At 42.6% G+C, this 23,131-nt stretch overlaps 2 protein-coding genes across 12 annotated transcripts in view; one reads left to right on the top strand and one right to left on the bottom strand.

The window, feature by feature from the left end:
• Window positions 1-23,131, top strand: part of Lap1 (leucine rich repeat containing protein 7 lap1) — a 39,522-nt gene extending 16,391 nt beyond the window's left edge. Inside the window, exon 12 of the transcript XR_010891431.1 lies at window positions 22,993-23,131. The gene's annotated coding sequence lies outside the window, so the exon portion shown is untranslated. The remainder of the gene's footprint in view (window positions 1-22,992) is intronic.
• On the bottom strand, window positions 62-22,994 carry mGluR (metabotropic Glutamate Receptor). 11 transcript variants are annotated; one of them, XM_067360194.1, is made up of 11 exons: window positions 13,890-15,126; window positions 9,826-10,961; window positions 9,421-9,491; window positions 8,676-9,341; window positions 7,420-7,765; window positions 6,650-7,112; window positions 6,128-6,243; window positions 4,769-5,040; window positions 4,077-4,461; window positions 3,018-3,489; window positions 62-1,258 (listed from the first exon to the last, which is right to left on the bottom strand). In XM_067360194.1, the coding sequence occupies exons 4-11, from the start codon at window positions 9,218-9,220 to the stop codon at window positions 1,110-1,112; spliced, it is 2,748 nt and encodes a 915-aa protein (XP_067216295.1). In that variant the 5' UTR covers window positions 9,221-9,341; window positions 9,421-9,491; window positions 9,826-10,961; window positions 13,890-15,126; the 3' UTR covers window positions 62-1,109. The 11 variants fall into 11 exon arrangements, with proteins under 11 accessions (XP_067216295.1, XP_067216291.1, XP_012230284.1 ...); XM_067360190.1 differs by having other exon boundaries at window positions 9,421-10,961; XM_012374861.2 differs by having other exon boundaries at window positions 8,676-9,491.

The following is a 23,131-nucleotide window of genomic DNA, read 5'->3' as shown; positions in this document are numbered from 1 at the left end:
GCGAGATTACATCCCCGGTTCTCAGATGGATAGAAGGTGGAAATAAATCACACTCCCGACACGCTATTCAATAATTGTTTTATTCCAGGTCCAATCTATCTTTCTCGCCGCGCTCGTTACAATAGAAAAGATATCATTTTTTTTTGTACGTCGCTTTGGCTTCGGCGACCGCGGGAATTAATCGCCGGTACAATAATAACTGCTCTTCTTGCAGTCGCTCGCGAATTTGATCAAACGTTTGAAAAATTCTGTGAAACTTTTTAATTTAACAAAAAGGTAGAAAAGAGACGAAAAAGTGTACGTGAAAATGAATTTTTCAGCGGTGATCTTTATACGTGGTCTCGGAAGAAGATATGAACATGATACATTTGAAAAATAATGCGCTTTGCAATAATTTTTCGAAACGCTTGATCAGTTCCGTGGGTTTTGCTATATAATACATACGAAAAGGGGAGGTTGAGAAACAGCCGAGTCGAAACAATGCATTATCGATCAACATTCTTGATATACTGGAGTCCGATAATTGCGCACGCTTTAAATACATTTATTTATTGTCCGCTGTGTACGATTATCTCATCGAAAGGCGCTGATCAAGGGACGTTGAACGTCCGATAAACTAAACGAGTAATTAATGCGAAATCAGATTTACATCCCTAATGAAAATTATACTTATTGGATGAGGTGCTCGACTAGAATTAGTGGATCACTCGACATACACTTAATAAATGCACGTACACGTACGTATATATGCGTATTCTCTTATATGTGTCATTTACGCACGGCAACAGTAACAATAATGGCAACAGCGATTATGATAACGATCGATGATCTCGATATTTCTTTCTCGACGATATAGATCTTATGAACGATAACGATAACCGCGACGCGAGACGCTCAGCGTCTTCGCTGATGTTGATTTTTAAATTTCAACTCACAAGTATATCCTTTGAATAGTAAATCGAAATTGAAGAATCAACGCTAGTGATTCCACGTTAAATTTTCATTCTCTCCGGACGTGTCTCGCCGTCCAACGATTTAATTGATTATAATTTAATTACAAAGGCCGTGTCCGTGTGTGTCCGCGTGTGCACGCCTAAATAGCCATAAGCCTACAATTGCGCGACTTGCTCGTTATTAGGCTTGTCGTTGGTGGTGGTGTTGGACGTTAGCGAGATCTCGGTGACCCCCACGGACGTCTGCACCGCCACCGTCAGGGCACCCTGCAGGGGTACACTCTCGCTCGCCAATTCGCCTGTGTCTGTAAAATCAAGATTTTATAGCCGTCAGTTGAGAAAATACGAGAGCGAAGAGAAATTTGCATTCTTCAGTTATTAACATATGCTATTATGGTGAAATAATGAAGTCTTTTCATTAACTCGTCGACGTGTCGTTTTAAGAACGACAATTTTAATGCGAATGCAACGACAGCGGCGATAAATATATAGATCGTTGAAATGTAATCAATGAAGTCAAATATTTTGCAAACTAAATTGGATCAAATATTTTTCTTTTACTTCATGGCTGCCAGGGAAAAGTGATTTGATCGAAATAATTTTTGTCTATAGAATTTTCATCCCAAGTGATACTAAAGAGTCATTGCGTTGTATTTTTAAATAGGAATTTATTTTTAATTAAACTAATGTGAAATATTAATAATTCGGGATTCGGAAAATCGATAGTTTATGATTCATATTTTATATTTTATTTGAATATATTTTAGCGTAAAATATAAAATATCTCGCCAAGTGTTTACTTTTCAACAACTGTACCTCAATATTTTTGTATACGGAATTATACGCTTTACACGTTTCATTCCCAAAATGAGGAAATCGCCTGATATTACGTAATCACTATCCCCGTATGTAATGTAGAGCCGCGAGACATTTCGCCTCCGCAGTTTCCACATTTCCAAAATTTCCCTCGGATATAATCTACCTATAAATTTGCAAGAGCACAAAGCACCGGCAGTGGCACGTATTAACTTAATAATTTAGCGCCGCTTAGGGCGAAATCATCCCGGCGGCCATTAGCGCGCGCGCTCTGTAATCCCTTTCGTGATTGCATAGCCACTGCTGGACCGCGTAACCAGTAGCGGTTAATCACAAGCAACGGTAGCAATAACGATTTTCGTGCGTGAAATTCACCGATATCAATCGGCGACTGATAACAACTTGGGGAGGAAAAAAAGGGAAGGAGCGTAAGGCGAAGCAATCGTGAATGGGGCGTTTTTTGAGAGATAGGCGCGTTATAAATAAAGCTTTTAATAAACTAAAAGCTTTCTAAATCCGCGCGGATTGGCCCAGATTCCGGCCGAGGAGTTACATCGCCGCGTTACCATCGAATATCAAGCCGTCGCGTCGCGTCTCGCGTATCGATTACTTTCTTTCGAGCGAAAGCGACGAAGCGATTCGTCGACTCCGGATCGGATGTCATATCGGATTTTACGATACAACGCTGAATCAGAGCCGGATTTACGCTGCAAGTCCTCCCCTAAAACCCATCTTGAAAGAGAAATACTTTTTTTGACGTTTATTATTATTGCCAGGCGATGAAGAAGCGACGCGACTAAGAAACGACGCGTTCCGCTTGCATCGCACGCGATCCGACAATTAAGCTTGCAAGCGAAACCATCTAAAACTCATTTCTCCAAATTAATATTATCGCTTCCTTGTATCTTCCCTTTCGGTTTATTTTCCTTCCGGAAAATTTCTATCATCTCCTTGTGATTTTTTTCTGAAAATTTTTCAACAAGAAAACTGATACCGATTCGATGTGTTCTCTCGAAATATTATTCCACGGCTCCACTTTATTGAATAAACATACCAGGCAGCATTGTTTACACAGAAATAAAAGATAAACTACGTATCTCTCATCCGGTTTCGACGTCGCCGGGTTCGAGGGAAAAAAAAAAAAAAAAATAATAATAGAGAAATATGTTTGCTTTAGTTAATTGTCGGATCGCATAGCCCGGGATTGCGAGTCTCGTGTTCGCCATTGATCGCGATCTCGCCACTTACATTTCGTCAATGACGATGCGCCGGCGCTGCTGCACTGCTTCTTGAACGTGCTGCCCATGTAGACCTTGCCGCGTATATTCTTGTCCGGCTGGAAGACGATAATGTAGACCTTGGGCGAGTACAGGCAGACGAGGGTGACGGACGCGCTCAGGCTGATCGCCACGCAGAGGGTCGTGATTTGCGTCTCGTGGGCGTTTCCGGTGCCGAAGTAGATTGGCACGAAGGCGAGCCAGATGATGCAGGTCGTGTACATGGTGAAACCGATGAACTTGCTCTCGTTGAAGTTCTCCGGGATCTTGCGCGTCTTCACCGCGTACACGGTCGAGATGAGGATCAGCAGGGCGTTGTACAGTTGCGAAAACAGGAAGCTCATATCCTGGATGTTGCACTTGAGGATCACCTCGCGGCGGTCCGGGTACCAGTATCTGGTGCCCGGCGGCTCGACGATCATCCACACCAGCGTGAGCACCACCTTGGGGAATCGATAACAAATCGTCTCTCTCTCTCCCTCCCCCCCCCTCTCTCTCTCTCTCTCTCTTTTTTCCCTTCTCGAAACAAAACGAAAACTGCGAGAGTGAAGTGCCTGTTTCGAGTCGAAATTTAGAATATCGTCTTTGCCGAGGGAAAATATTTTCCATACGAGAAATTTGACATAAATAAAATATCGATATCAAGCACTTTTCAAGAAAAACATAATCTTCGTGTTGAGACAAAATAAAATTTTCCCTACGTTAAAAATATGTTCTTCTGTATACAAGTTTATTGAGAAATTTTACGCTCGGATTATCAAGCTATTTTGAATTAACAGGTCATGATTTGCATTTTTTAGCGCAGCGCAACTTGCAAAAATTAATCATTAATTATTTTGAGTGGTAAATATTATAGCGAATTTATTTTTATAATATATTCTCGCGAACGTGTTCCTCAGACAGACGATAAAACTCGTTTAAATAAATAAAAATGTAGCAGCGACAGCTCGAAGATAAGAAAATCGATGTTTTCTCGAGTTGAAACAGACATTCCTTTCGTCACTCTACAAACCGTATCTAGAATCCTTACCTGAAAGGCAATGAGCGCAGCGGCGATGCAGACCTGCGACGTGGGGCTGATGTATCGCAGCCGCACGGCGGATCTCGAGGCCGAGTCGAAGATCCTGGCGATCCTGTTGGTTTTCGTGAGTAGGGCGCCGTATATGGCGCTAAAGCTCACGCCGACGCCGAAGCGCTGCAAGACGCAGATCGCTGTGGTCGGCGTGGCGAGGAGCACAAACGTGTTCAGGTAGCAGACTAGCACACCCGCCAGCAGGATCACGGTGAGCTCGCGGCCGGAAGCCCTCACCACCGGCGTGTCGCGGTGCTGGAAGAGCAAGCACGCCACCGCCAAAGTCGCCACGATCCCCAGGCACGATATTATCGCGGGCGCGATGGCGAAGGCGCTGCTCCATCTGAAAAACAGAATGCACGAGATGCGTTTTATTCGCGTATTCCTAATCCATTAAAAACATCAAATTTTTTTCATTAAATCGCAATTTTATATAGAACGTTCTACTCGATGGAAAAAGAAATTATTCCATCAATTCTTCTTTTGAAAAAAAAAAACAAGAACCGCGGCTTTGGCTCGCTCGCATTTCGCAATATCGCGATTATTCCTCTATTTTTACTAATTTTAGCATTAATACTCGATGACATTTTTGCGACGATGTCCTGGAAATACCGTTCCAATATCGCTGAAAGATACGTGAACGCACACACCTGATATGCTTGATCGGCAGCTGGTAGCAGCCGCGCTTGTCGGGATGCGGCCACAAGCCGGGGCCGCAGTCCATGCAGGTGTACTCGTCGTAGACGAACTCGTACGCCTCGCACTGGTCGCACACCCAGCAACAAGTGTCACCCTGTTGCTTCTTTATCATACCTGGCTCGCAGGGCAGCGAGCACGCGGAGATCGGTATGTCCTTCGTCCCTCGCGCCCACACCATCTCCTCCGTGCGGATGTCCAGGGAGTTGTACCATTTTCCCACCACCTGTCGACCAATTTGGCGCGTGATCGGCCCGACAGATCTCCGCGGCACGTTCCGGCGTTTCGCTCGTAATTTGGAAGCTGATCAAATTCTACGTCGCGCTCCGATTAATCGCGGGGAAGAGAGGGATCATTATTTTCTCTTGTTTAATTGTAAAAATTTGGAAAAGAATCGTTTTGACAGAGTAAATACGTTTTGCAAATGTTTTTATTTTATATAAAATTGTGTCTAATCTCGAATCACCGAAATAACCGAATAAATTGTTTGACAACAAATTCTGAAACTTTTATATTTCATATGAATATATTTATATTCAATATTTCATATGAAAATATACGATTTTGAAATTAATTTCTGTAAAAAAAAAAGTATAAAGAAATTGTTCACTTTTTTTAGTTCACATTATTGCTTTATTAGTTCTGATTTTCTTTTTACTGCAAACTATATATCTTTTTATTTTAACTCGAGGGTTTCATTCTCGTTCGGTTTCCCTCGGGGTTTCCACTTTCCGGGAAATGCTCAAACTCTCGAAAGCGCAGCCACGGTGCAACTTTAATTACTCGTTAAAAAGGTTGCCTCTTTGCGCATTCGCATCGTTCGATGCCGTGTCGCGTCATCGATCGTGCGACAAGTCCGCCGATTACAGGCTAAAATGTTATCGATGTATAAATAGCATTTTTTTTTGTCTCGATTTTTCAACCTCTGCAAAATTATTGAACTTTGAATTAATATTCTAATTAAATTCAATTTTATCTAAACTTCATCTAAATTTAGGTCTGAATATCGGATATTAAGTTGTAAGTCCGGGATATCAAGGTGTATCTTTAGAACCCGAAAGATGCGAACAATTTATTGTCCGAGCTCGAAGTTCAAGGATTGTTCAACCACCGGAAAATTTCCGTGCGCTACTTTATCCGCGTATTAGCGACGGCGCGCGGTGATGAAAATTGAACTTTGCAAAAGCGAAGCGACTTCCACGGAGTTTCAATTGAGTTTATCGCCTCCGCCGGGGCGACAGTTCGTTCAATTATGCATCGGGAATGATATAATAGCGTGTTACAGTGATTACGGCGCTCCGAATGAGTCTTACCCGATAGTGATAGCCGTTCGCCCCATTGTTGTTCGTTCCTTTTCGGAAATTGAGGATCTCGTATCGCGCCAAGCCGTCCCCGTGCTCGTCGAACTTTACTTCGCTGCCCGCGGCGTCTGCAAAATAACTGCGATGATTCTGGGATCCCCATCAACTGCAAACTCCGACATTTATCTCCCGAGTTGAGTCTCATTTAATAGAAAATTCGCGGAATAATATGAAAAATAGTTCAGCTTCGTGTTTTGTCTTACAAATTAATTCTCGCACAATTTGTGTGATTCCGTCGACGAAACTGATTCAATTCCAATTACGCTAATTATCGCGTACCAATTATTGCCCCGGTGTTTCTTTAAGCATTTCTTCAGCATTCTTTCCGCCCCCCTCCCCCCTCCCTCCCTCCCTTTATTCACCGTCGATATTTCTTCGGGCGGAACGTAAAGACGGCTCAAAGAAGCGAACAAACGGCGCGTCGCGCCGTTCGATTATTCCCGTCTCGGAACCGTTTTATGAGATCGCACTCACCTACAAAGGACACGTTCAACAGATAATTTCTATAGAACACGCCGCGGTCGTAGTTGGCCATGGACGAGCACAGGCCCTCCGTGTGGCGGCCGCACAGATCGGCGCGCAGATTATTGAGCGCCAGCGCGAACGCGTAAACCGCGTCCACGACGAATTGCACCTTGGACTCTTGCTCGTATCCGCTCGCCTGCGTCAATCTCAGATCCGACGAGCAGAAGGTGAGACTCTGATTGCCGGAGCCGTTCCACCTGCGGTTCCGCTGCAGGGTGCAGCCGAACACCTCCTCCCAATACTCGCCGAACCACGGATTCCGCCGGTTGTTCAGGGGGGTGAGCGACGCCATGTACTTGTCAAAGTGAGGGATGTGTTCCGAGTGCAGCTCGACGGTGATGGCACCCTCGGCCTCCTCCTCGAGGCCCTCCACCAGCTTGCTCTGTCTGCCCCAGCCGTCGCTGGCCAGCCACTGGATATTTCGCAATCGATCATTGTTTGAGAGACAGGGGAGGGAATTGGTATTATAAAACCCCATTTTGTTTTTAATATCCCGCGCGAGTGGGCACGCACGTTCAATACTCATCTCCGCGAAAAACTGCAAATTAAAGTACGGTTTACCGTTCGCAATAAAATGAATAAATTTTTCACTAGTTTTCGGAAACGGATTTTTTTTTTTTTTCAACAAATTCTATCGATCATCGCTGTATTGCGGAAGAGAGATAGTGCACACATCGGAGGGGGGGTTCCGTAATACCAGAGCTTTTTCCCCGACCGACCTGAAACGGCTGGCTGAGGTTCGATCGTCTCGCGGCTTCGAGGATGCCCCGGGCGTCTTCCGCTCGGGTGAACAGGACGATCGCCCGGGCGTTCGGCTTTTTGCTCAGACGTTGGATAATATCGTCGAACACCTTGTCGTTGGCTGCGCTTGGCACTTTGAGCGCCGCCGCAATGCAGACATTCCGTTCCGTGGCCTCGCGCGTGAACACTTCGATACCATATTCGCCGTAGCTGCCCTCCGAGTATACGGTGGAGACGTACGACCAGTTGGCGCTCTTCACCACGTCCACTAACGCGATCGACTGGAAAGTGTCCGGGGGCACCGTTCTCGCGAAGTAATCGAACCTGAAGAACGAATGAATGGAACGCTGACAATGGGAAGTTTGATCTCGAAGTGGGCTTATTTGTCCTTTCGGCATGATTAATAAACTCGCGGAAAAGAAGAATATCGCGACTAGCATTTATGTTAAATATATATTGTGCAAGAAACTAGAAGATGTTTAAAATAGATAAAATACAAAAATCTGTTTCATATTACATGTCTTGGATAAAAAAAATTAAGACTTAATGAATCGGACAATTTAAATTGTTATTTAATGTGGGAGGAACTTTTATTTTCAAGTTTGTTTTTCTGAATAACTATATTTCGTTAAAAAAATGAATCTGCGTGTTAGACATAGTTTATTCGTTAGAAACGCGAGACCTGATTTGTCAGATTGTTCAATTATGTGTCAGAAGAAAGAGTTTCCATCGATCTTAAGACAATCTTCTTTCGCGATATCTTATAAATGACACAGTATATTTATTCAAAATATTTTTCCGGCATTATCTACGCCTCTTTGGCATTTCTCGGGCAAAAATGAATATCGCGATAAAAGAAGTCTCTGTTTTCGGAGCGATCCGTCTATACACGAACGATGGAAACTTTATATCCCTAATAGATTTCTTTTCCATCCGTTTGCTGGCTAAGTCAATTGTGGTTGCTCGGTGCTCGCATGTCTCGGGTGAGTGAATCGATTTTAGTCACATTCTTCGGATTCCGATTGCGCAGTTCTCGTTTCTGCTTTCCGCAGTGGAACAATGTACGATTTGTTTAATCCAGTTGGCGCTTTCAGCTCGCAGTGAATAATTCTCGAAAAGGGAGAATGAGGGGAGAACACATAATTATCAGCGAGAAGATTCAATATCGGAATTCAATTCAGGACCGAGTTGAAATCCGCCGAAAAATCCGCTCGCGCGTGTTCGAGGAGCTTACCTGGTTTTGTCGCTGAGCGCCTTGGCTGTGGAAGCCGGCGATATCTGCGGGATGTGAAAGAGTCTGAGCAGATTCGCCACCTGCAGGGACACCGAGCTGTAGGAGCCGCCGACCACCCCGAAAATAGGTCCCGCGCTGGCGGTCCTCTTCACCCTGGGCGTCGACTTGTCCGCGCACTCCAGCACGCTGATGTCGATGTTGGACAGGGACGCGCGGACGAAGTGCAGGCTCTGATTGAGCGCGTACGTGTCGCGGCCGCAGGTGTCGAGGATGTGGACGCCGAGCGTGACGTCCGGCAGTATCGTCTCGTTGCGATTGATCTCGTCGACGGCGAACAGCATCGCCTCGAGGCGCTGCACGCCCCGATGGTAGATGCTCGGCCCGCACGCGGTGCCGCCGCCCTTCTCGTGCACCGGGAACAATCCTCCCAGGACGATGTCGCCCGGAATCAGGACCGCCTCGCTGTGCAAGCGCGACTGCAACGTCGACAACCGCCGCAGCGACAGAATCACGAGCAGCAACGGCCAGGGCACACGCTGGCGCATCTTAATTGCCGACTTGGGTGTCCCTTCGCGCCGTCCTTGGCAGTCCCTCGTTATCTAGGATCTTCGATCCGCCTCGCTCGTTACGTTCATCGGAGGGAAGTCTCTATCACGTACCGCGCGTCTATTTTGAGGTAAAGCGTTTCCGATCCTTTACTCGTCTTCACACCCGCACCTTCGTCCTGGTTTTCTTTTCTACTTACGCAGGCTTTTAGATTGTACACGAATCAGACACACTTTCTTTTTGCTATCGTTGACATATAAATTATTCCATCTACAATTTGTTAAATCCTTAAATTAATTAAATCGATTATTCAGTAGCTTTAGCTTAGATTCTACATCGATCAAACGCTCTATTTTGTTTTTGTCCGCGTATAAATTATTTATCCCTAATTTAATTAAATAAATTTCCGGGTAGTTTTTTTTTTTTTTTTTTTTTACTTCCGTGGATTTTTCGATCTTCAGGCGCTTTATTTTGCCTCTGTTAACGTACAAATTATTAAATCTGTAATTTATTATTAGCGAGCTCGCCAAGTAATTAAATTAATCACCCAATTATGACCGGCATTCCAATTTGGTTTAAAACAAGTACTTCACTCTGCACTTACCGAACTCTCTATAGGCAGGATCCTCGAGGGCCCATTGTTCCGAGCGAATCCGGCATCCGCGCGAAAGAGAACGCTCTCTCGGCTCGTGTTGCGGGAAAAACCAGGACTTTTCTCCATCCCCTTCTGGTGTGTGCGCATCGACCGCGGGTTTCCGCTTCTCGATCACTCGACCGCAGCATGCACCTTTCCGCCGTAGGCATCCCTCCGAGGCGAACCGATAAAGCTGACAGTCTCGAATCTCGTCATCGATTGCGTGCTCACGATCGCTTTCGAAAACCACCTTCGAGCGCCCAATCTCTCTCTCTCTTTTTCTCTCTCTCTCTCTCTCTTTCTCTTTTTCTCTCTTCTCTCTGTTGCTTTCGAGAGTTTCTCGTCTGTTTACGTCGTCTATCTGCGTCGTATTCTTGGCCACGTGCCAGGCTTTCCCTCCGCTTTTATTTTCTTTGTTTTCAAATAAACGAGCGCCGGGAGAGGAAATGGGAAAAAGCGACAGTACAAATTCGGAATGCTCCCTGAAACCGTCTTAAAGTAGAGCTTTGAAGCGCTTCAATGCGATTATCGCGGATCTTCGGAAGCCTGTTGTTCCAATAATCGGTTCCGGGATCGGATGTACATCGGGAGAGACTCAGGTTCCGGAAGAAACGTTCGGTATCGGCGCCGGCGTCGTCGACCTTAACGTCATCGCGGCCATCGAGAAGCTCGAGCTGGTCGAATTTCCGATTCTTCTTGATTTCTTTTTTTCTCTTCTTGTCCTTTGTGGAATATTCCTCTCGGGACACTCGACTCTTCTCCCTTTCTGTCTTTATAAATATTTCTTTTGTCCTTGTCAAGGCACAGTAGCGCTTTTTTTTTTCCACGCTTTCCTACGCACCTTTCGTCAAATAGCAAATTTTCGGCTCGTTAAACGGATTTGATTTCACCGAGACCGAGTCTAACGAGCGCGATAGCGATACGAGTATTCCGGCTTTAAATCCGAGATGGCCCCGAAGTCTTGTTTTGAATTTCAAAGTGACGACGACCCAGTTCGACGACGAGGCGCAACCGCTTCGCTGCTCTTGATCTTCTTCATTTTCCGCGCTCTTGGATTCAAGGTAAGGGAAGTCGGACGGCGGGATCGACGACATTCCGCAGGAATCCTGCAAAAGTCCGAAGCGAATAGCTCAACTGAGAACGCGGCTTATAAATTGCCTGTTTAGCGTGTGACATGCCAAATCAACAACAATCTTTTATGTGTGATATATTCTTCGATCAACTTGGAGTCGATTTTTTTCAATGAAATCAAAGTGTTGTTAGTCGCGAATTTCCAATTTTCCACCTTGTATATTCTTGCAAAATCAATAGTGTCGAAACTGATCCGTCGGCATTCGAGGCATTCCGTTTAATGGACAGTTATTTATATTTCTGAAAAATATTCTGATCACAGAGTGCGCGAAGGGAATTTCTCTTAATAATAGTTTTAAGTTGAAATCATATTTCCATCGCGCTTCAATTCTCGAACCAAGTATCGCCAGCGATACTTCAAACTCATCGTAAATAAAGCACCAAGAGCGCAAAAATCGAAACTGAATGGATTGTAGCTCCAGTGATGGAGCTTGAAAGCGGAAGAATATATTTCAAATTAGAAGCGTCTTCTCGTGCGAAGAGACTGCGTGCCGCGGTGTGTTCGCCCAACCCCTCGGCATTCGCTATCTTCCCTTCCCATAGCGTGTTTATTGATCTGTTGTTTCTCAAAATCTAGCGGAACGTTTGAGGAAGAGGATGCGTAAAGCCCAAGTAAGCTCGAAATCCCCTAATTGCCGCGGACGTTTATACGCAGTTTGCAAATCGCGCATTCGGAATCCTATGTGTCGGATACATTCTCCGAAAATCCCTGCACGAGTACAAACTGCGCATAGCATCAAGCTTTTTGATGTTATAAACTACATTACACATATATGAAATATTATCGGAATTTAAAAGCGACATCGTTCCGTGAACCAAGATTTATCACAATATTCAGAGGAAAAATAGATCATCAAGTTTTGTTAATTATTAGAAAATTAGTTCAAAAATTAAAATTGTTTTAATTGTGCTTGTTTTTATAGGCGCTATAGCGTTTCTTTTAATTTTAACTGAAACATTTACACTGATTTTTAAATCATTCAGTGAAAACAGTTTTTTCTCATTTACACATAGATTTAAAAAAAAGGACTCGGTCCATTTTTCCCCTGAATCCCTCATATCTGACAGCGGAAAGAAGAAAATTTATATTTTTCATCACACTTATACATTTTAATAATACCTTCATTGCAGATTTACTTTGATTCGGATTCGCTTTGATGTCGTGTAGAGCTCAGTTTAAAATTTATTAGGAAACTTTTAAATCAATTAATAAGCTGTTTGAATAGCTCTGGATTTTTTAATCAGCGCGATTCAAAAAAGAATCTAATAAAAAAAATATTTCAAACGCGTATCGACTGATTAAAAAATTGCAGCTAAAATCAGAGCAAAGTTTCTGAATCGCACAATGACTCGGTGACGTCTAGTATATTCTCAAACGCGTGTAATTTTACGCCCTGAAACGCACCTCTGACACCGAGATACGCGATACGCTTTACAATCGTGTATTTATATGCACCCTTATCGTAAAGTTGTACGTGCGTCGTGTACATCGTAGCGATTTCTCTGAAAGCGAGTGATACGAACTTTCCGGGAACGGAAGTGGGAGTTGGACAAGGGATGAGATCTCTCCGGAGGAAAATCATCGACGCGACGTGATGGAGGTAACTTCCGCGAGCGAAGAGCGCTCTCTCTCTCTCTCTCTCTCTCTCTCTCTCTCTCTCTCTCTCTCTCTCCCTCACACACACAAGAGAAATGGTATCGGCTCCTCCGTCGTGTATCCGCTTTTCGGACTAATAATTTCGCCGACAACTTCCGGCCTGTGATTGCCCAGGAAACTGCTAATGCGTCCTGTATGCCCCACATATGTGCATCGACGGCGCGGAGCACATATTACGGAGAGCATATCGGCACAGGGCGAAGACGAGGGGATGGGCCGGGCAAGGGCAAGGGCGCAAATATACACGCGTATAAATGCATCGTAATATTGCGAAAACATATATCGGGATTGCCCCGTAATCCCGTAATCGCTCGGACGACGGACACCGAAGAGCGGGAGGAAATTTTCCTCTCGTCTCTCTCTCTCTCTCTCTCTCTCTCTCTCTCTCTCTCTCTCTCTCTCTTTCTCTCGTAACCGCATGGAAATGGCATTGCAAATGCAAGGGCGCGAGTGTATAAGCCCGCGTAATATGACGGACCGTATCGGGATCGTCCCGGTAATCTCGTGACCGTTCGATTCGGCGACGAGATGCGAATACAAGAGTGAATCCTAGAATTGTCTTTCGTCCTCGCGCGCGAAACTACCCGCGAACGCGGGATCACGAATATCGTAAACACACGTAATATCGCCGAATTGTATCGGGATTGTCTCAGTGATCCCGTAATCGCTTGACTCAACAACGAGGAAGCACGAGGAAAAGCGGGAGGGTCTTCTCTCTTTCGGGGAATTACCGTGTAGAAATAGCGTGGAAGCGACGGGAGGCAGGGCGAGAGGAAGGAGCAAAAGCGCACCGAGATTGCTTCCGGTCGCTCCCTGTGTATCCTCGATCGCTAATCGACGAACATTTTTGCTGTTTAATGTTAGACATAAGCGGTGACGACACGACAAAAAAAAGTTGATGTTTTAATTAATCGTACAAAATATTAATATCCTCAATGAACCGATAAACACAATCGTAGAATTTATTATAATTGTATGTAACAATTGATTTCGAAGAAAATTCTTAAAATTAAAAAAGTTCAGAAATTTAATTAAAAAGTTGAAGATCTTATCAAATATTTACTTGGATTTATCGTAAAATATAATATGTAATAAAGTTGATAAAAAGATAATAACATAGGAAATTTAATGTGATTTCTTATATTATTATCTTAGCTAGAACGCTGTAAAAATTTGTCACGATCTGAAAAGTGTCTTCTAAGAACATTTTTGAAAACTTTCGTGTATCTTAACGATAAGCTCATACCGATAATTGCCATTCTTGGGCGAAATTCTTCATTATGATCCATCCGAGGTCCAGCGATCCGGCAGAAACTTCTTAACGATGGATCTTGACTCGGCGAGATTCGAAGAGACCCAAAGCTTTCAATTAAAAAGTAATTTTCATAGCAAATCGATTTAAGCGGCGCTTCGAATCGACGTATCGCGAATCGTCTTATCGATCGTTTCGCTCCTCGTCGCTCGTGATCCGAGTTTTCATTGAAATCTCAGAGTCACAAATCACAGTACTTTAAGTGCGAACTATCGCACACCTTCGTGTCTGACCGCGCCGCGCGCTAATCAGCGGTGATCGATTCTCGCGAAGCGAGAAACAACGACAATTACTCCTCGTATATTTTACTCGGCACATTCGATCCTTCGACTTTCCCTCTCGTTCGCTTTCGTCTTTCACTTTCTCCGCGACGCTGCCTACGTAAATCTACCCCGCGATTGTGTATTCGTCCGCCGAAGAATCGACGGGATTTTTATCGCACTTCGGGAATCCCGAAATCACGACGGCGTGAAAATCCCATTTTATTATTTATCGCACTTCCGTGCGCGACATAGCGAATTATTCGGCAAATTTCGCGAACGCCGTGCGAAATTGACATTTCTTATCACTTTTGGCGGAACGACGGAAAGTAAAAACTCGTCGGTTTCGTTCTCCCGCGATTTCACGCGTTATCGCGGTTTAAATCGAAGAATCTCACGGATTTCGCGGTAGGAACATTGTTGTTGGTCGAGCCGAGTCGCTGAAAATGCACTTTTTACCATTCCAAATCGCGAAAGAGCCAATGGACAGGACGCTAAACCGTTCGCACTGTTTTCTCGCAATTTTCACATATTATTTCAGAGAATTCCGCAAATTCCGAGCTGCCAGGATTCTCGGAATCACAAAAGAGACAGAGAGAGAGAGAGAGAAAGAGAAAGACAGAGAGAGAGAGAGAGAGAAAGAGAGTGGATCGTTTTAAGCGGCTCGATGTAACCAGGAGATACCCTTCCGTCTTCGCTTTTAATCCCGTCCTTTCGCGACGAGCGATCGATTCCCGCCGAACGGAATGATCGTGGGCTTCGCGGGGGCTTTTTCCCAGGGCGAGAGGGCTTTTTTATCCCTCGCGTGGACGATCGTCCCTACGTCCGGGAGTCATAGCGCGCGGATGACGTCGCGATAGCAGCCGCCACAGCACGACTGGCCGAACGGGCCGAGCGGGCCGCCGAACCACCCCCTATCGCGAGCCATCCCCTTCTCGCGCCATCCCGCTTCCCTCGCCCGTCCCCGCGTTCCGCTCGGTTCCGCCCGCGTCCTTCCCCATCCGCCGGCGTGCTATATAACCGTTGCAGTACCGTACAGCGGCGTGTGTGCGATTTCGCCGTCACGCTTCGTGAATTTTTTTCCTCCCCCCGCGAGAAAACGAGGCGCGCGGACGAATCGCGACTGCTCTCGAGCTGAAATCTTGCTGGGATGAAAAAAAGGCACGTGTCGCCTTTCCGCCGACTACTCTCAAGCCGCCCTTTTTCCACTTGTCCGTATAACCCGCCGCGCTCGAGTCGCCATCCGGTCGGCACAAGAGTGCCAGAGTGAAGAGCCGTTCCTTGAGCGCGCGGCTCGTCGTAGACGGCGTCGTTAGGATTTTTCTTTTTCCGCGGTTTTCTTTTTTTGAAAGAGAGAGAGAGAGAGAGAGAGAGAGAGAGGGAGGGAGGGAGAGAGAGTCTCTCGCAGCGGTAACCTTGCTTGCAATATTCAGCGCGCCGGGTCGAAACGCCGAGAATTTCCCTCCGCCCATCGATGACACTCTCGTCAGGCAAAAATTGAGTTTAGACGTGACGATATGAAGCACCGGGCGATGCTTCATATCGTCACGTTTGAACTCAATTGCAGCTTCAATTTTTTTTAATGTTTCCGCGGAAAGTGAAATATAATATTGGGGAAAAGAGGGTAAAGGGAAACCCGATGTTTTCCGGTCAATTTAGAATCAATTTTTTTGTCGACGGAAACGGAGCGTATTTGCAATTTCTGAAATTGATTACTAATTTCAAACGGTATTTACACTTATTTGCGATTAAAAGCTTTTTTAGCATACACTACTTTTTTTTTTACTTTGAACGTTCCGCATAATTATATATCCGGTACTTCTGTATCTTTCGCTTTCCAAGAGTGTCGGTTTTGCATTTCTCGCCGATGTCATCTCGCTTCAGATCATCGTGAGCTCCAGACTGAAACGTCATGCTGGAACTTCGTGCGGCAACAGGGATAAGTCATTTTATTGATCCGGCTTAATATCGCACTCGCAAGCTACCTGCCGGCTGTGCGGCGAGTTTTCTCCTTTTCTCTCATCGGCGAAACACATAAACTCGCACGTACATACGCCCGTGAACATACTGCTCGCGCTCGCGTGTGAATATGTAGCGCGCGACGTAACACGGATAATGAAAATGTCAATAGCAACAGGACGATCCGCGGCGATACGCACCTCCCTCGCACGCGACTCCTCGCGCGCACGACGTAGGATATACCAGACTAAATATTTGGACACGAGAGACGCTGAACGGCCCCGAATCCCCATTCAACCTTCTTCAATCTGTCTTATTGAATGGAATCGTGTTCCATTAATTACCCACAAGCTGTCTCGCGATTCACTTCTGTCTAGCGATTCACACGCTCAAAACTTTTTGACATTCTTCGACGATTTCATTGCGATTCTTATTTGTCAGCTGCAAATCAAAATTTAAGACCTTAGTTTGATCGGTTGTTTCCTTTGCGGATTCGAGGATCAATTTTTTATTCGGTATTGTAAATGTTTTATCTCCTTCTAGTATTATTCGATAAATATCCCTTAAAAATGAATGCAGCGCGCACAATTTATGCGGCTGGCCATTAACTCGCGTAATAAAATTTGCAACTTGCTACTACGAGCGTTGTATCAGCTTGTGTCCTTCGAGTCGCGTTTCGTAAATCTATTATGATTTGTTTAAATCCTCCTCACAGTGTGTGTTAAGATAACATTTCGAGTGTTTCTATTTCCACAAAGATCAGAGGTTGCAGGCCCCATTTCGAGACTTTATCCTTAGAATTTGGCGCGCGCGAAACGTGCTGCAACGGGGATTCCGTTACGAAGCATAAATTGGGACTCGCGAGGGATTTATACCGGAAGAAGATTGACGGAGGAAAATGGAGCAGCGTGCGAATGCGACAATGGACGCAGAAAGAGAGGGAGAGCGAGGAGCGAGCTCTGGCATAAAACCGCTCGCTTCGCTCGGGGCGCGGAGCTATTTCAGTTTAACGCGGATGCGAAGACGCGGGGCGCACGATAATAAAGCTCTGATTTGGCATACGCGTGCACGGCTCTCTTTTCATTCCGCAATTCTCCTATTTTATTTATAGTCCGCGTAACTGCAAGATATGTGCAATGCCATGTGTGCGCTATTCTTAGAACGCTCTCGTGTAAATTTTCCGTTCCGTGCGACTTTCTCGTTACGCGTTTTCTCCCATCGATACATAGTAGTAAGCGCGGATATACTTTTAGCGGAACCGGAATTAGGTCGCGCGAGAATATCGACGACGCGCCATAATTAGGATAAACGCCGCGGCGAAGAATACATCGAAGCTACGAGGGGAAGGAATCGATGTTCGCGCGCGCGGACTGACGCGCGCTCGCGGATTATTTTAATTCGCCGATTGTCTTTTTATACATCGCTTTTGCGACATCTCCCTTTAAGGGAGATCATGAATATTCTCATGTTTTATAGAATACTTTAATAGCAATCTGCATAATTTTCGAATGTACATACGCAAAATGCCGCGAAGAACGCATTCTTTAATTAATTTCTGCGGAGCTTAACTTTAATGCAATTTTTATTCGCGGCGCGGTTGTGAAGACGCACAACGTTCAAAAGCGGAGATCTGCGGTAAAAAGTGGAAAAAAATTAACTCTGAAAACTCGCCGCAGGATCCATTAATAAAATTAATATTGAATATAATTATTTGTCGGGCGGAATTTTAAATTGCGTCTCGCAGCGAGAAATTTCTTTTACATTTTCCTACAAAAAAAGGTAAACCTGTACAAAAAAATGGCTCTTTGTTTCTATTTCTATAGAGCTTTTTCTAAAATCTTGTCGTATTTGTGAAACTGTTGAACAGGAACTGTTTTCCGCCGCGCAGCACGCAATATACGAGACGCAATAGCGGATCGCGAACAGTAATCGCGCGGATTGTGCACGCCGCGAAATTTAGAACGAGCGCTCGCGCGTTAATCAATGAAGCGCAGCTGGAATTCTACAAGCTTATTGGTGATTCCACGATGAATTGCGCATGCCAGTTCCTGCCGTTTTGTCAATTTCGACGCCGACGACGGCGACGACTTTATTCCGCAGACGGTGAAGAATGGCTCCCTTCCCTCTTTCTCTCTCGCCCCATTATTTCTTGGGTCTTTATCCTCGTTTCCTCACGCTACAATCGCCACTAGACGCACGTATATTTGCGCCGCGCGAATTTACATCTAAATTAAACGATCGTTACACCGCGCCGATAAGCCGCAATTATTGTTACCCCTGGCGAACCATTGATTTACACGCTTTCTCGCGATAAAAAACGATAAGTGCGACGCGTGTAATCAATGATTCAGACTATTTTACGCTTTTGCGCTCTTGCTTCCCGTCGTGATTGATTCCCGACAGGTTCCATTAATTTCATTAAGCTTTCGGTCTTATTGGTATCGAGAAGATTTATTCGAATTGAAAAATTTTCGAGGAAATAGTTTCAACAGCTTAATTTTACGCGGCTTTATTTTTTACATTTTACCACGCGCTGCACGGAATTTTGTGATTATAAATTTATTTTCTATGTGGAAAAAATTTATCATAAAAGTTACATTTTTATTCGTAAACTGTCAAACATATATTTTGCTATTAATCCTTCCTCCTTTTTTTTTTCCTTACGATAAATTTCTGTTCTCCAAGAACATCGGCATTCCGTTTGCGCGCTTGAACGTCACAATTCTTCCTCATTATTTCCGCCGCTCGGGATAAAATCTTTTCGTAAGCCCACATTTCGCAAGCTTTTATAGCTTCTTACGTATAAGGTCTTGTAAGCCTTCACATCGTTTAAACCTTGATATCGTAAGAGGGAATGCTGGACACGTAGCACTGCAACAGCGAGATTCATCGGGAATCTTTAGATATCTGCTCATTAATTAAGAAACTTTCTCATCTTGCAAAATAAATCTCGCACTTGTTAGATTCAACTTTGAATCTCTCATGTGTCATAACAACTTTCTTTGTAAGACGATATTTTCTCTTAAATAAGAAGAAGCCTCAGATTTTTTACTCAATCTTTTTTTATCATTTAAAAAAAATGTCTGTTGATGTGTTAGTTATTTAAAATAAACGCATAAAAACAAAATTATCGCACTAAAATTAACGTCCTTAATTATTTATTCACTTTTTTTTGCAATAAAAAGGTAGAAGACAAAGTTTGAGTTCTTAAAGATTTCATACGTTTATCGTAAATGTTAATTTAATTACTACAGATATCTATTGTTTTTATTTAACAACTGGCAACATTTTTCTCATATGAAATGCGCGAGAAATCCAGCGATCTCGAAAACTGTACTTTTCGCGAAATATTAATCGCGAGAATTCCAAATTTTAGTGAGAAGCATCATCGATTCTCCCCGAAAATAAAAAGAAGATCGCCCGTTAATTAAGCCGTCGACCTACATTACGATGTCGCGGTTTTTAATCCGTATCTTTAGATATCGATCGACGTGTTGTGCGTTAATTATTAATCGCCTCTCGCTCATACAATTGCTTTCGGCACCGTCGTCTATTCCACGAAAAATTCTTTACAAACATACATTCGATCGATTCGTACTACGAAGTGTGACGCCCGGGATGGGTCTTAGGTCATCGCATGTCTTCAATGGCACATATTCCCGATAGCTGCTTATTTTGGGGTCGGAAAAGAGCGCGCGTTTGACAAAAAGATGCGAGAGTCGGAGATCAAATAAAGAGCGATTCTGTTATTGATCCTCTAAGAAGTTTCTTACAGCAGCTGAAGAAAAATATCATCTTGTGATCACGCACGGCTTTTTTTTTAAATTACTTTCTTTGACGGATTTGTTATCTATTGTACGAAGGAAAAAGAATATTTTCACGCGAATATTTGTAGTTAAGATGCTATACATTAATTTCATATAACGGAAGGATTTTGTTAAAGCTTTTTTGTCTAGTAAAATTCCAATTTTTATTGGAAATTTCGGCTTCTAATATATACATAAATTTGTATAAGTTTTTAAAAATTTTCTACTTGTATTTAATAGATTAATCTTGACGATATGTAAATGAGTAACATACATAGTGCTTAAACTCACCGCAGTATTTCCAGAATTTGCGATTAGATGTTAATTCGGCGTTAGGCTTCGAGTACACGGGCGATTTAAATCGCGTCACAAATAGCGCGATCGAGTAGCATCTCCGATTTTTCATATATTTATATTAAATCTTGGTACACGAGCGAAAGCAGTCGCGATAGTGATGCTATTGTTTTACTCGATCGCGCTACTTAGTGACGCGATTTAAATCGCCCGTGTACTCGAAGCCTTACTCACGTATGCGCGATAAGATAAAATTGTATTTATTATACAAATTGATAAAAAAATAATAAATTCGGACAGATGCAAGAGATAAAAAGAGATAAAAAGAACAGAATTATATATGCTGTGGAAAAAGATTTAATTTTTCAGAAGACTAAAATATTCCTATATGTATTTTAATTGATAAATGTATGTTTAAATTACTTATTGCAAATAATTTTGAGAAATTTAAAAGCAGTTATTGTGGTATTTCTAGATTTTTTTGTATTAAATAATATGCCTGTAATTTTTGGGGCTAATTTTTAAACACAATTTTTGTTTCGTGGATATTTTTTTCTTTTCGTGGCATATCTTAGAAAATTATTACACATAAATGTTTTCTAATTAGCTTTGTTCCACGCGCCAGTGTCGGATTTATATAAATCGTTGATTTTTATTTATCAATATTACCAATTAGGATTTTAATTGCTGTAATAATTTATATAAATTATAATATAAATTATATAGAGAAAATAAAGATAAATAATGTGGAAATATTTTTAAAACAATTTTAAATTTGTTCTTTGAGAGACAACTTTTTAATTAATATTTTTTTATACTTTATCAAATTTGCGTTAAATTAGTAAACAACTATATAAAAAATATTGCCATAGTACAAAAAATAATACTTTTTTATTTATTGTTTATATCGTAAAAAAAAAACATTTTTATCTATCGTAATATTAAAGATTTTTTTATCCACCACAATATCGTTAAAGTAGAATACTTTTTTACCAATTGTTATATTTACTGTCGATAAAAAGACGTACTTGCTTATCAATTAAAATGGCGTCACATTGTTTACTTACGAACAAAAATTATATATATCTCGACTACCTGCTCACTCATGTGTCTTTACGTAACATTCTCTCTAAAAATATGAAAGACGATAAACCGAAATGCGAAATTGCAATAGTCTTGTTACTGTGCCAAGGTGGCACGCATTGGAAGTCTTGTTAAGAAAGCAGGTGAGTAACAATAAATTCGCCTTCATTAACCTTTAACTATCGAATACGTTTTCGACGATTTACACGCATGTGACATTGAATTACTTACAGTTAGAATCGAATAAACAGATCCGCTGGCATTCAAAATATGACGTTCTCTCAGCGCGGAATATGCATCCGCAGGAATTAATCGATGAATAAGGCGTCGGCGCATTTCCGATCGATCGATGAACATTCGTCGTCAGCGTCGTCGATGCTGGCGCGATTGACGCGCGGGATTATGTTTGGGTTTATTGATAAGCGATGACGCGTGTCTTATTTTTTATTATGTTATTAACATATCACTTTTTAACTCAACAGGAGATAAGATCGTGTAGTTTGTATATCTGTCAGTTATAATTTGATATACGAATGCTGAGTGATATAGTCTACAGTTCATAGTACAGAGACCGCGACCTCGGACACTTAATGGTTCTCAATGATGATCTCAAGTACGTAGTGTAGAATCTACAGAATTGTTTCTTTTGGATGACACTAAAAGCGTGGATAATAAATAGATACTGTTTCATAACGTCTGCTTGTATCTTAAATTATTAAAAAACGTCGCTTGCGATAATTGCCAGCAGATTAATGTATTTTCATATTTGAATAAATTAATATAAATTTGCTATTAAATTTTTTTAGGACTCACTTTGTTTAACAAAGTACGAAATATTATTCATAGTACCTATTATATTTTCGACAATTAAATCTAGCTTTTTGATGAAAAATTAAATTTGAGTCTAATCGAATATAAGAGAAAGAAGGTAATAGATTCATAATTTTTTACTTTATTATTTTCTTTGGATCCTATATGTAATTCATCTCGAGAATCACTGATTTGCGACGACTACAAGATAAATAAGATGCGCGCAAGCGCATTTCGAATCATTCTCTTACTGACCACGTTTACAAGAGGAAATTCCAGTGACATTCGATACTTGGTCCGCAGCTTTCATGTGTCTGTAAAAATTTGCCAAAGGTGTGATCAATAGTTTAGGCGCAATTTAACGGCGGTAATTATTGCGGAAAATTCCGCATGCAGCTGAATTCTTTCCAGAAGTCGAAAGCTATTTTCATATTGCACAAAAATATATTATTCATGTGTTGCTTATATATTTTATCATGTTTTATTACATGTTAATTTGCAAAAGTTTATATTTTCTGAATGTCCTTGAGAGAAATACAAAATTTCTGATTAAAATTTACAATTTCGAAGCAATAGCTCGAAAATGTGAAGCACAATTTAATTATTTGTTGTTCTAAAAATGTCTTGCTTCGGAAAAAGTTCTTAGTCATTTTTTAATTAATACTGTTTTTGCTTCAGATTATTCTATATATATATAATATAAAAATATGTAATCGTTAAGTGATTTCATGAAAAGGACATCACATCGTTCGGAGATTCAATTAAATCGATGCAAACTCCTCAGAAATCGCCATTTACACGTTTGTATTCATCTCTTTTTTTCAGGAGAGCGAATCTTTTTCGCGATTCATATTCGCGCGGGTCATCCTGTGCCAAGATCCACGACGTCGACAGTGCGGCTCCAGGTGGCGTGCCGCTTGGATCGAACTCCACGTCGCCGCAACGTCGTCGGCTCGAAAGTGCG

Source organism: Linepithema humile, chromosome 8 (genome assembly GCF_040581485.1).
Source record: "Linepithema humile isolate Giens D197 chromosome 8, Lhum_UNIL_v1.0, whole genome shotgun sequence".
NCBI lineage: Eukaryota > Metazoa > Arthropoda > Insecta > Hymenoptera > Formicidae > Linepithema > Linepithema humile.
This window is presented reverse-complemented; position numbering and strand designations above follow the sequence as displayed.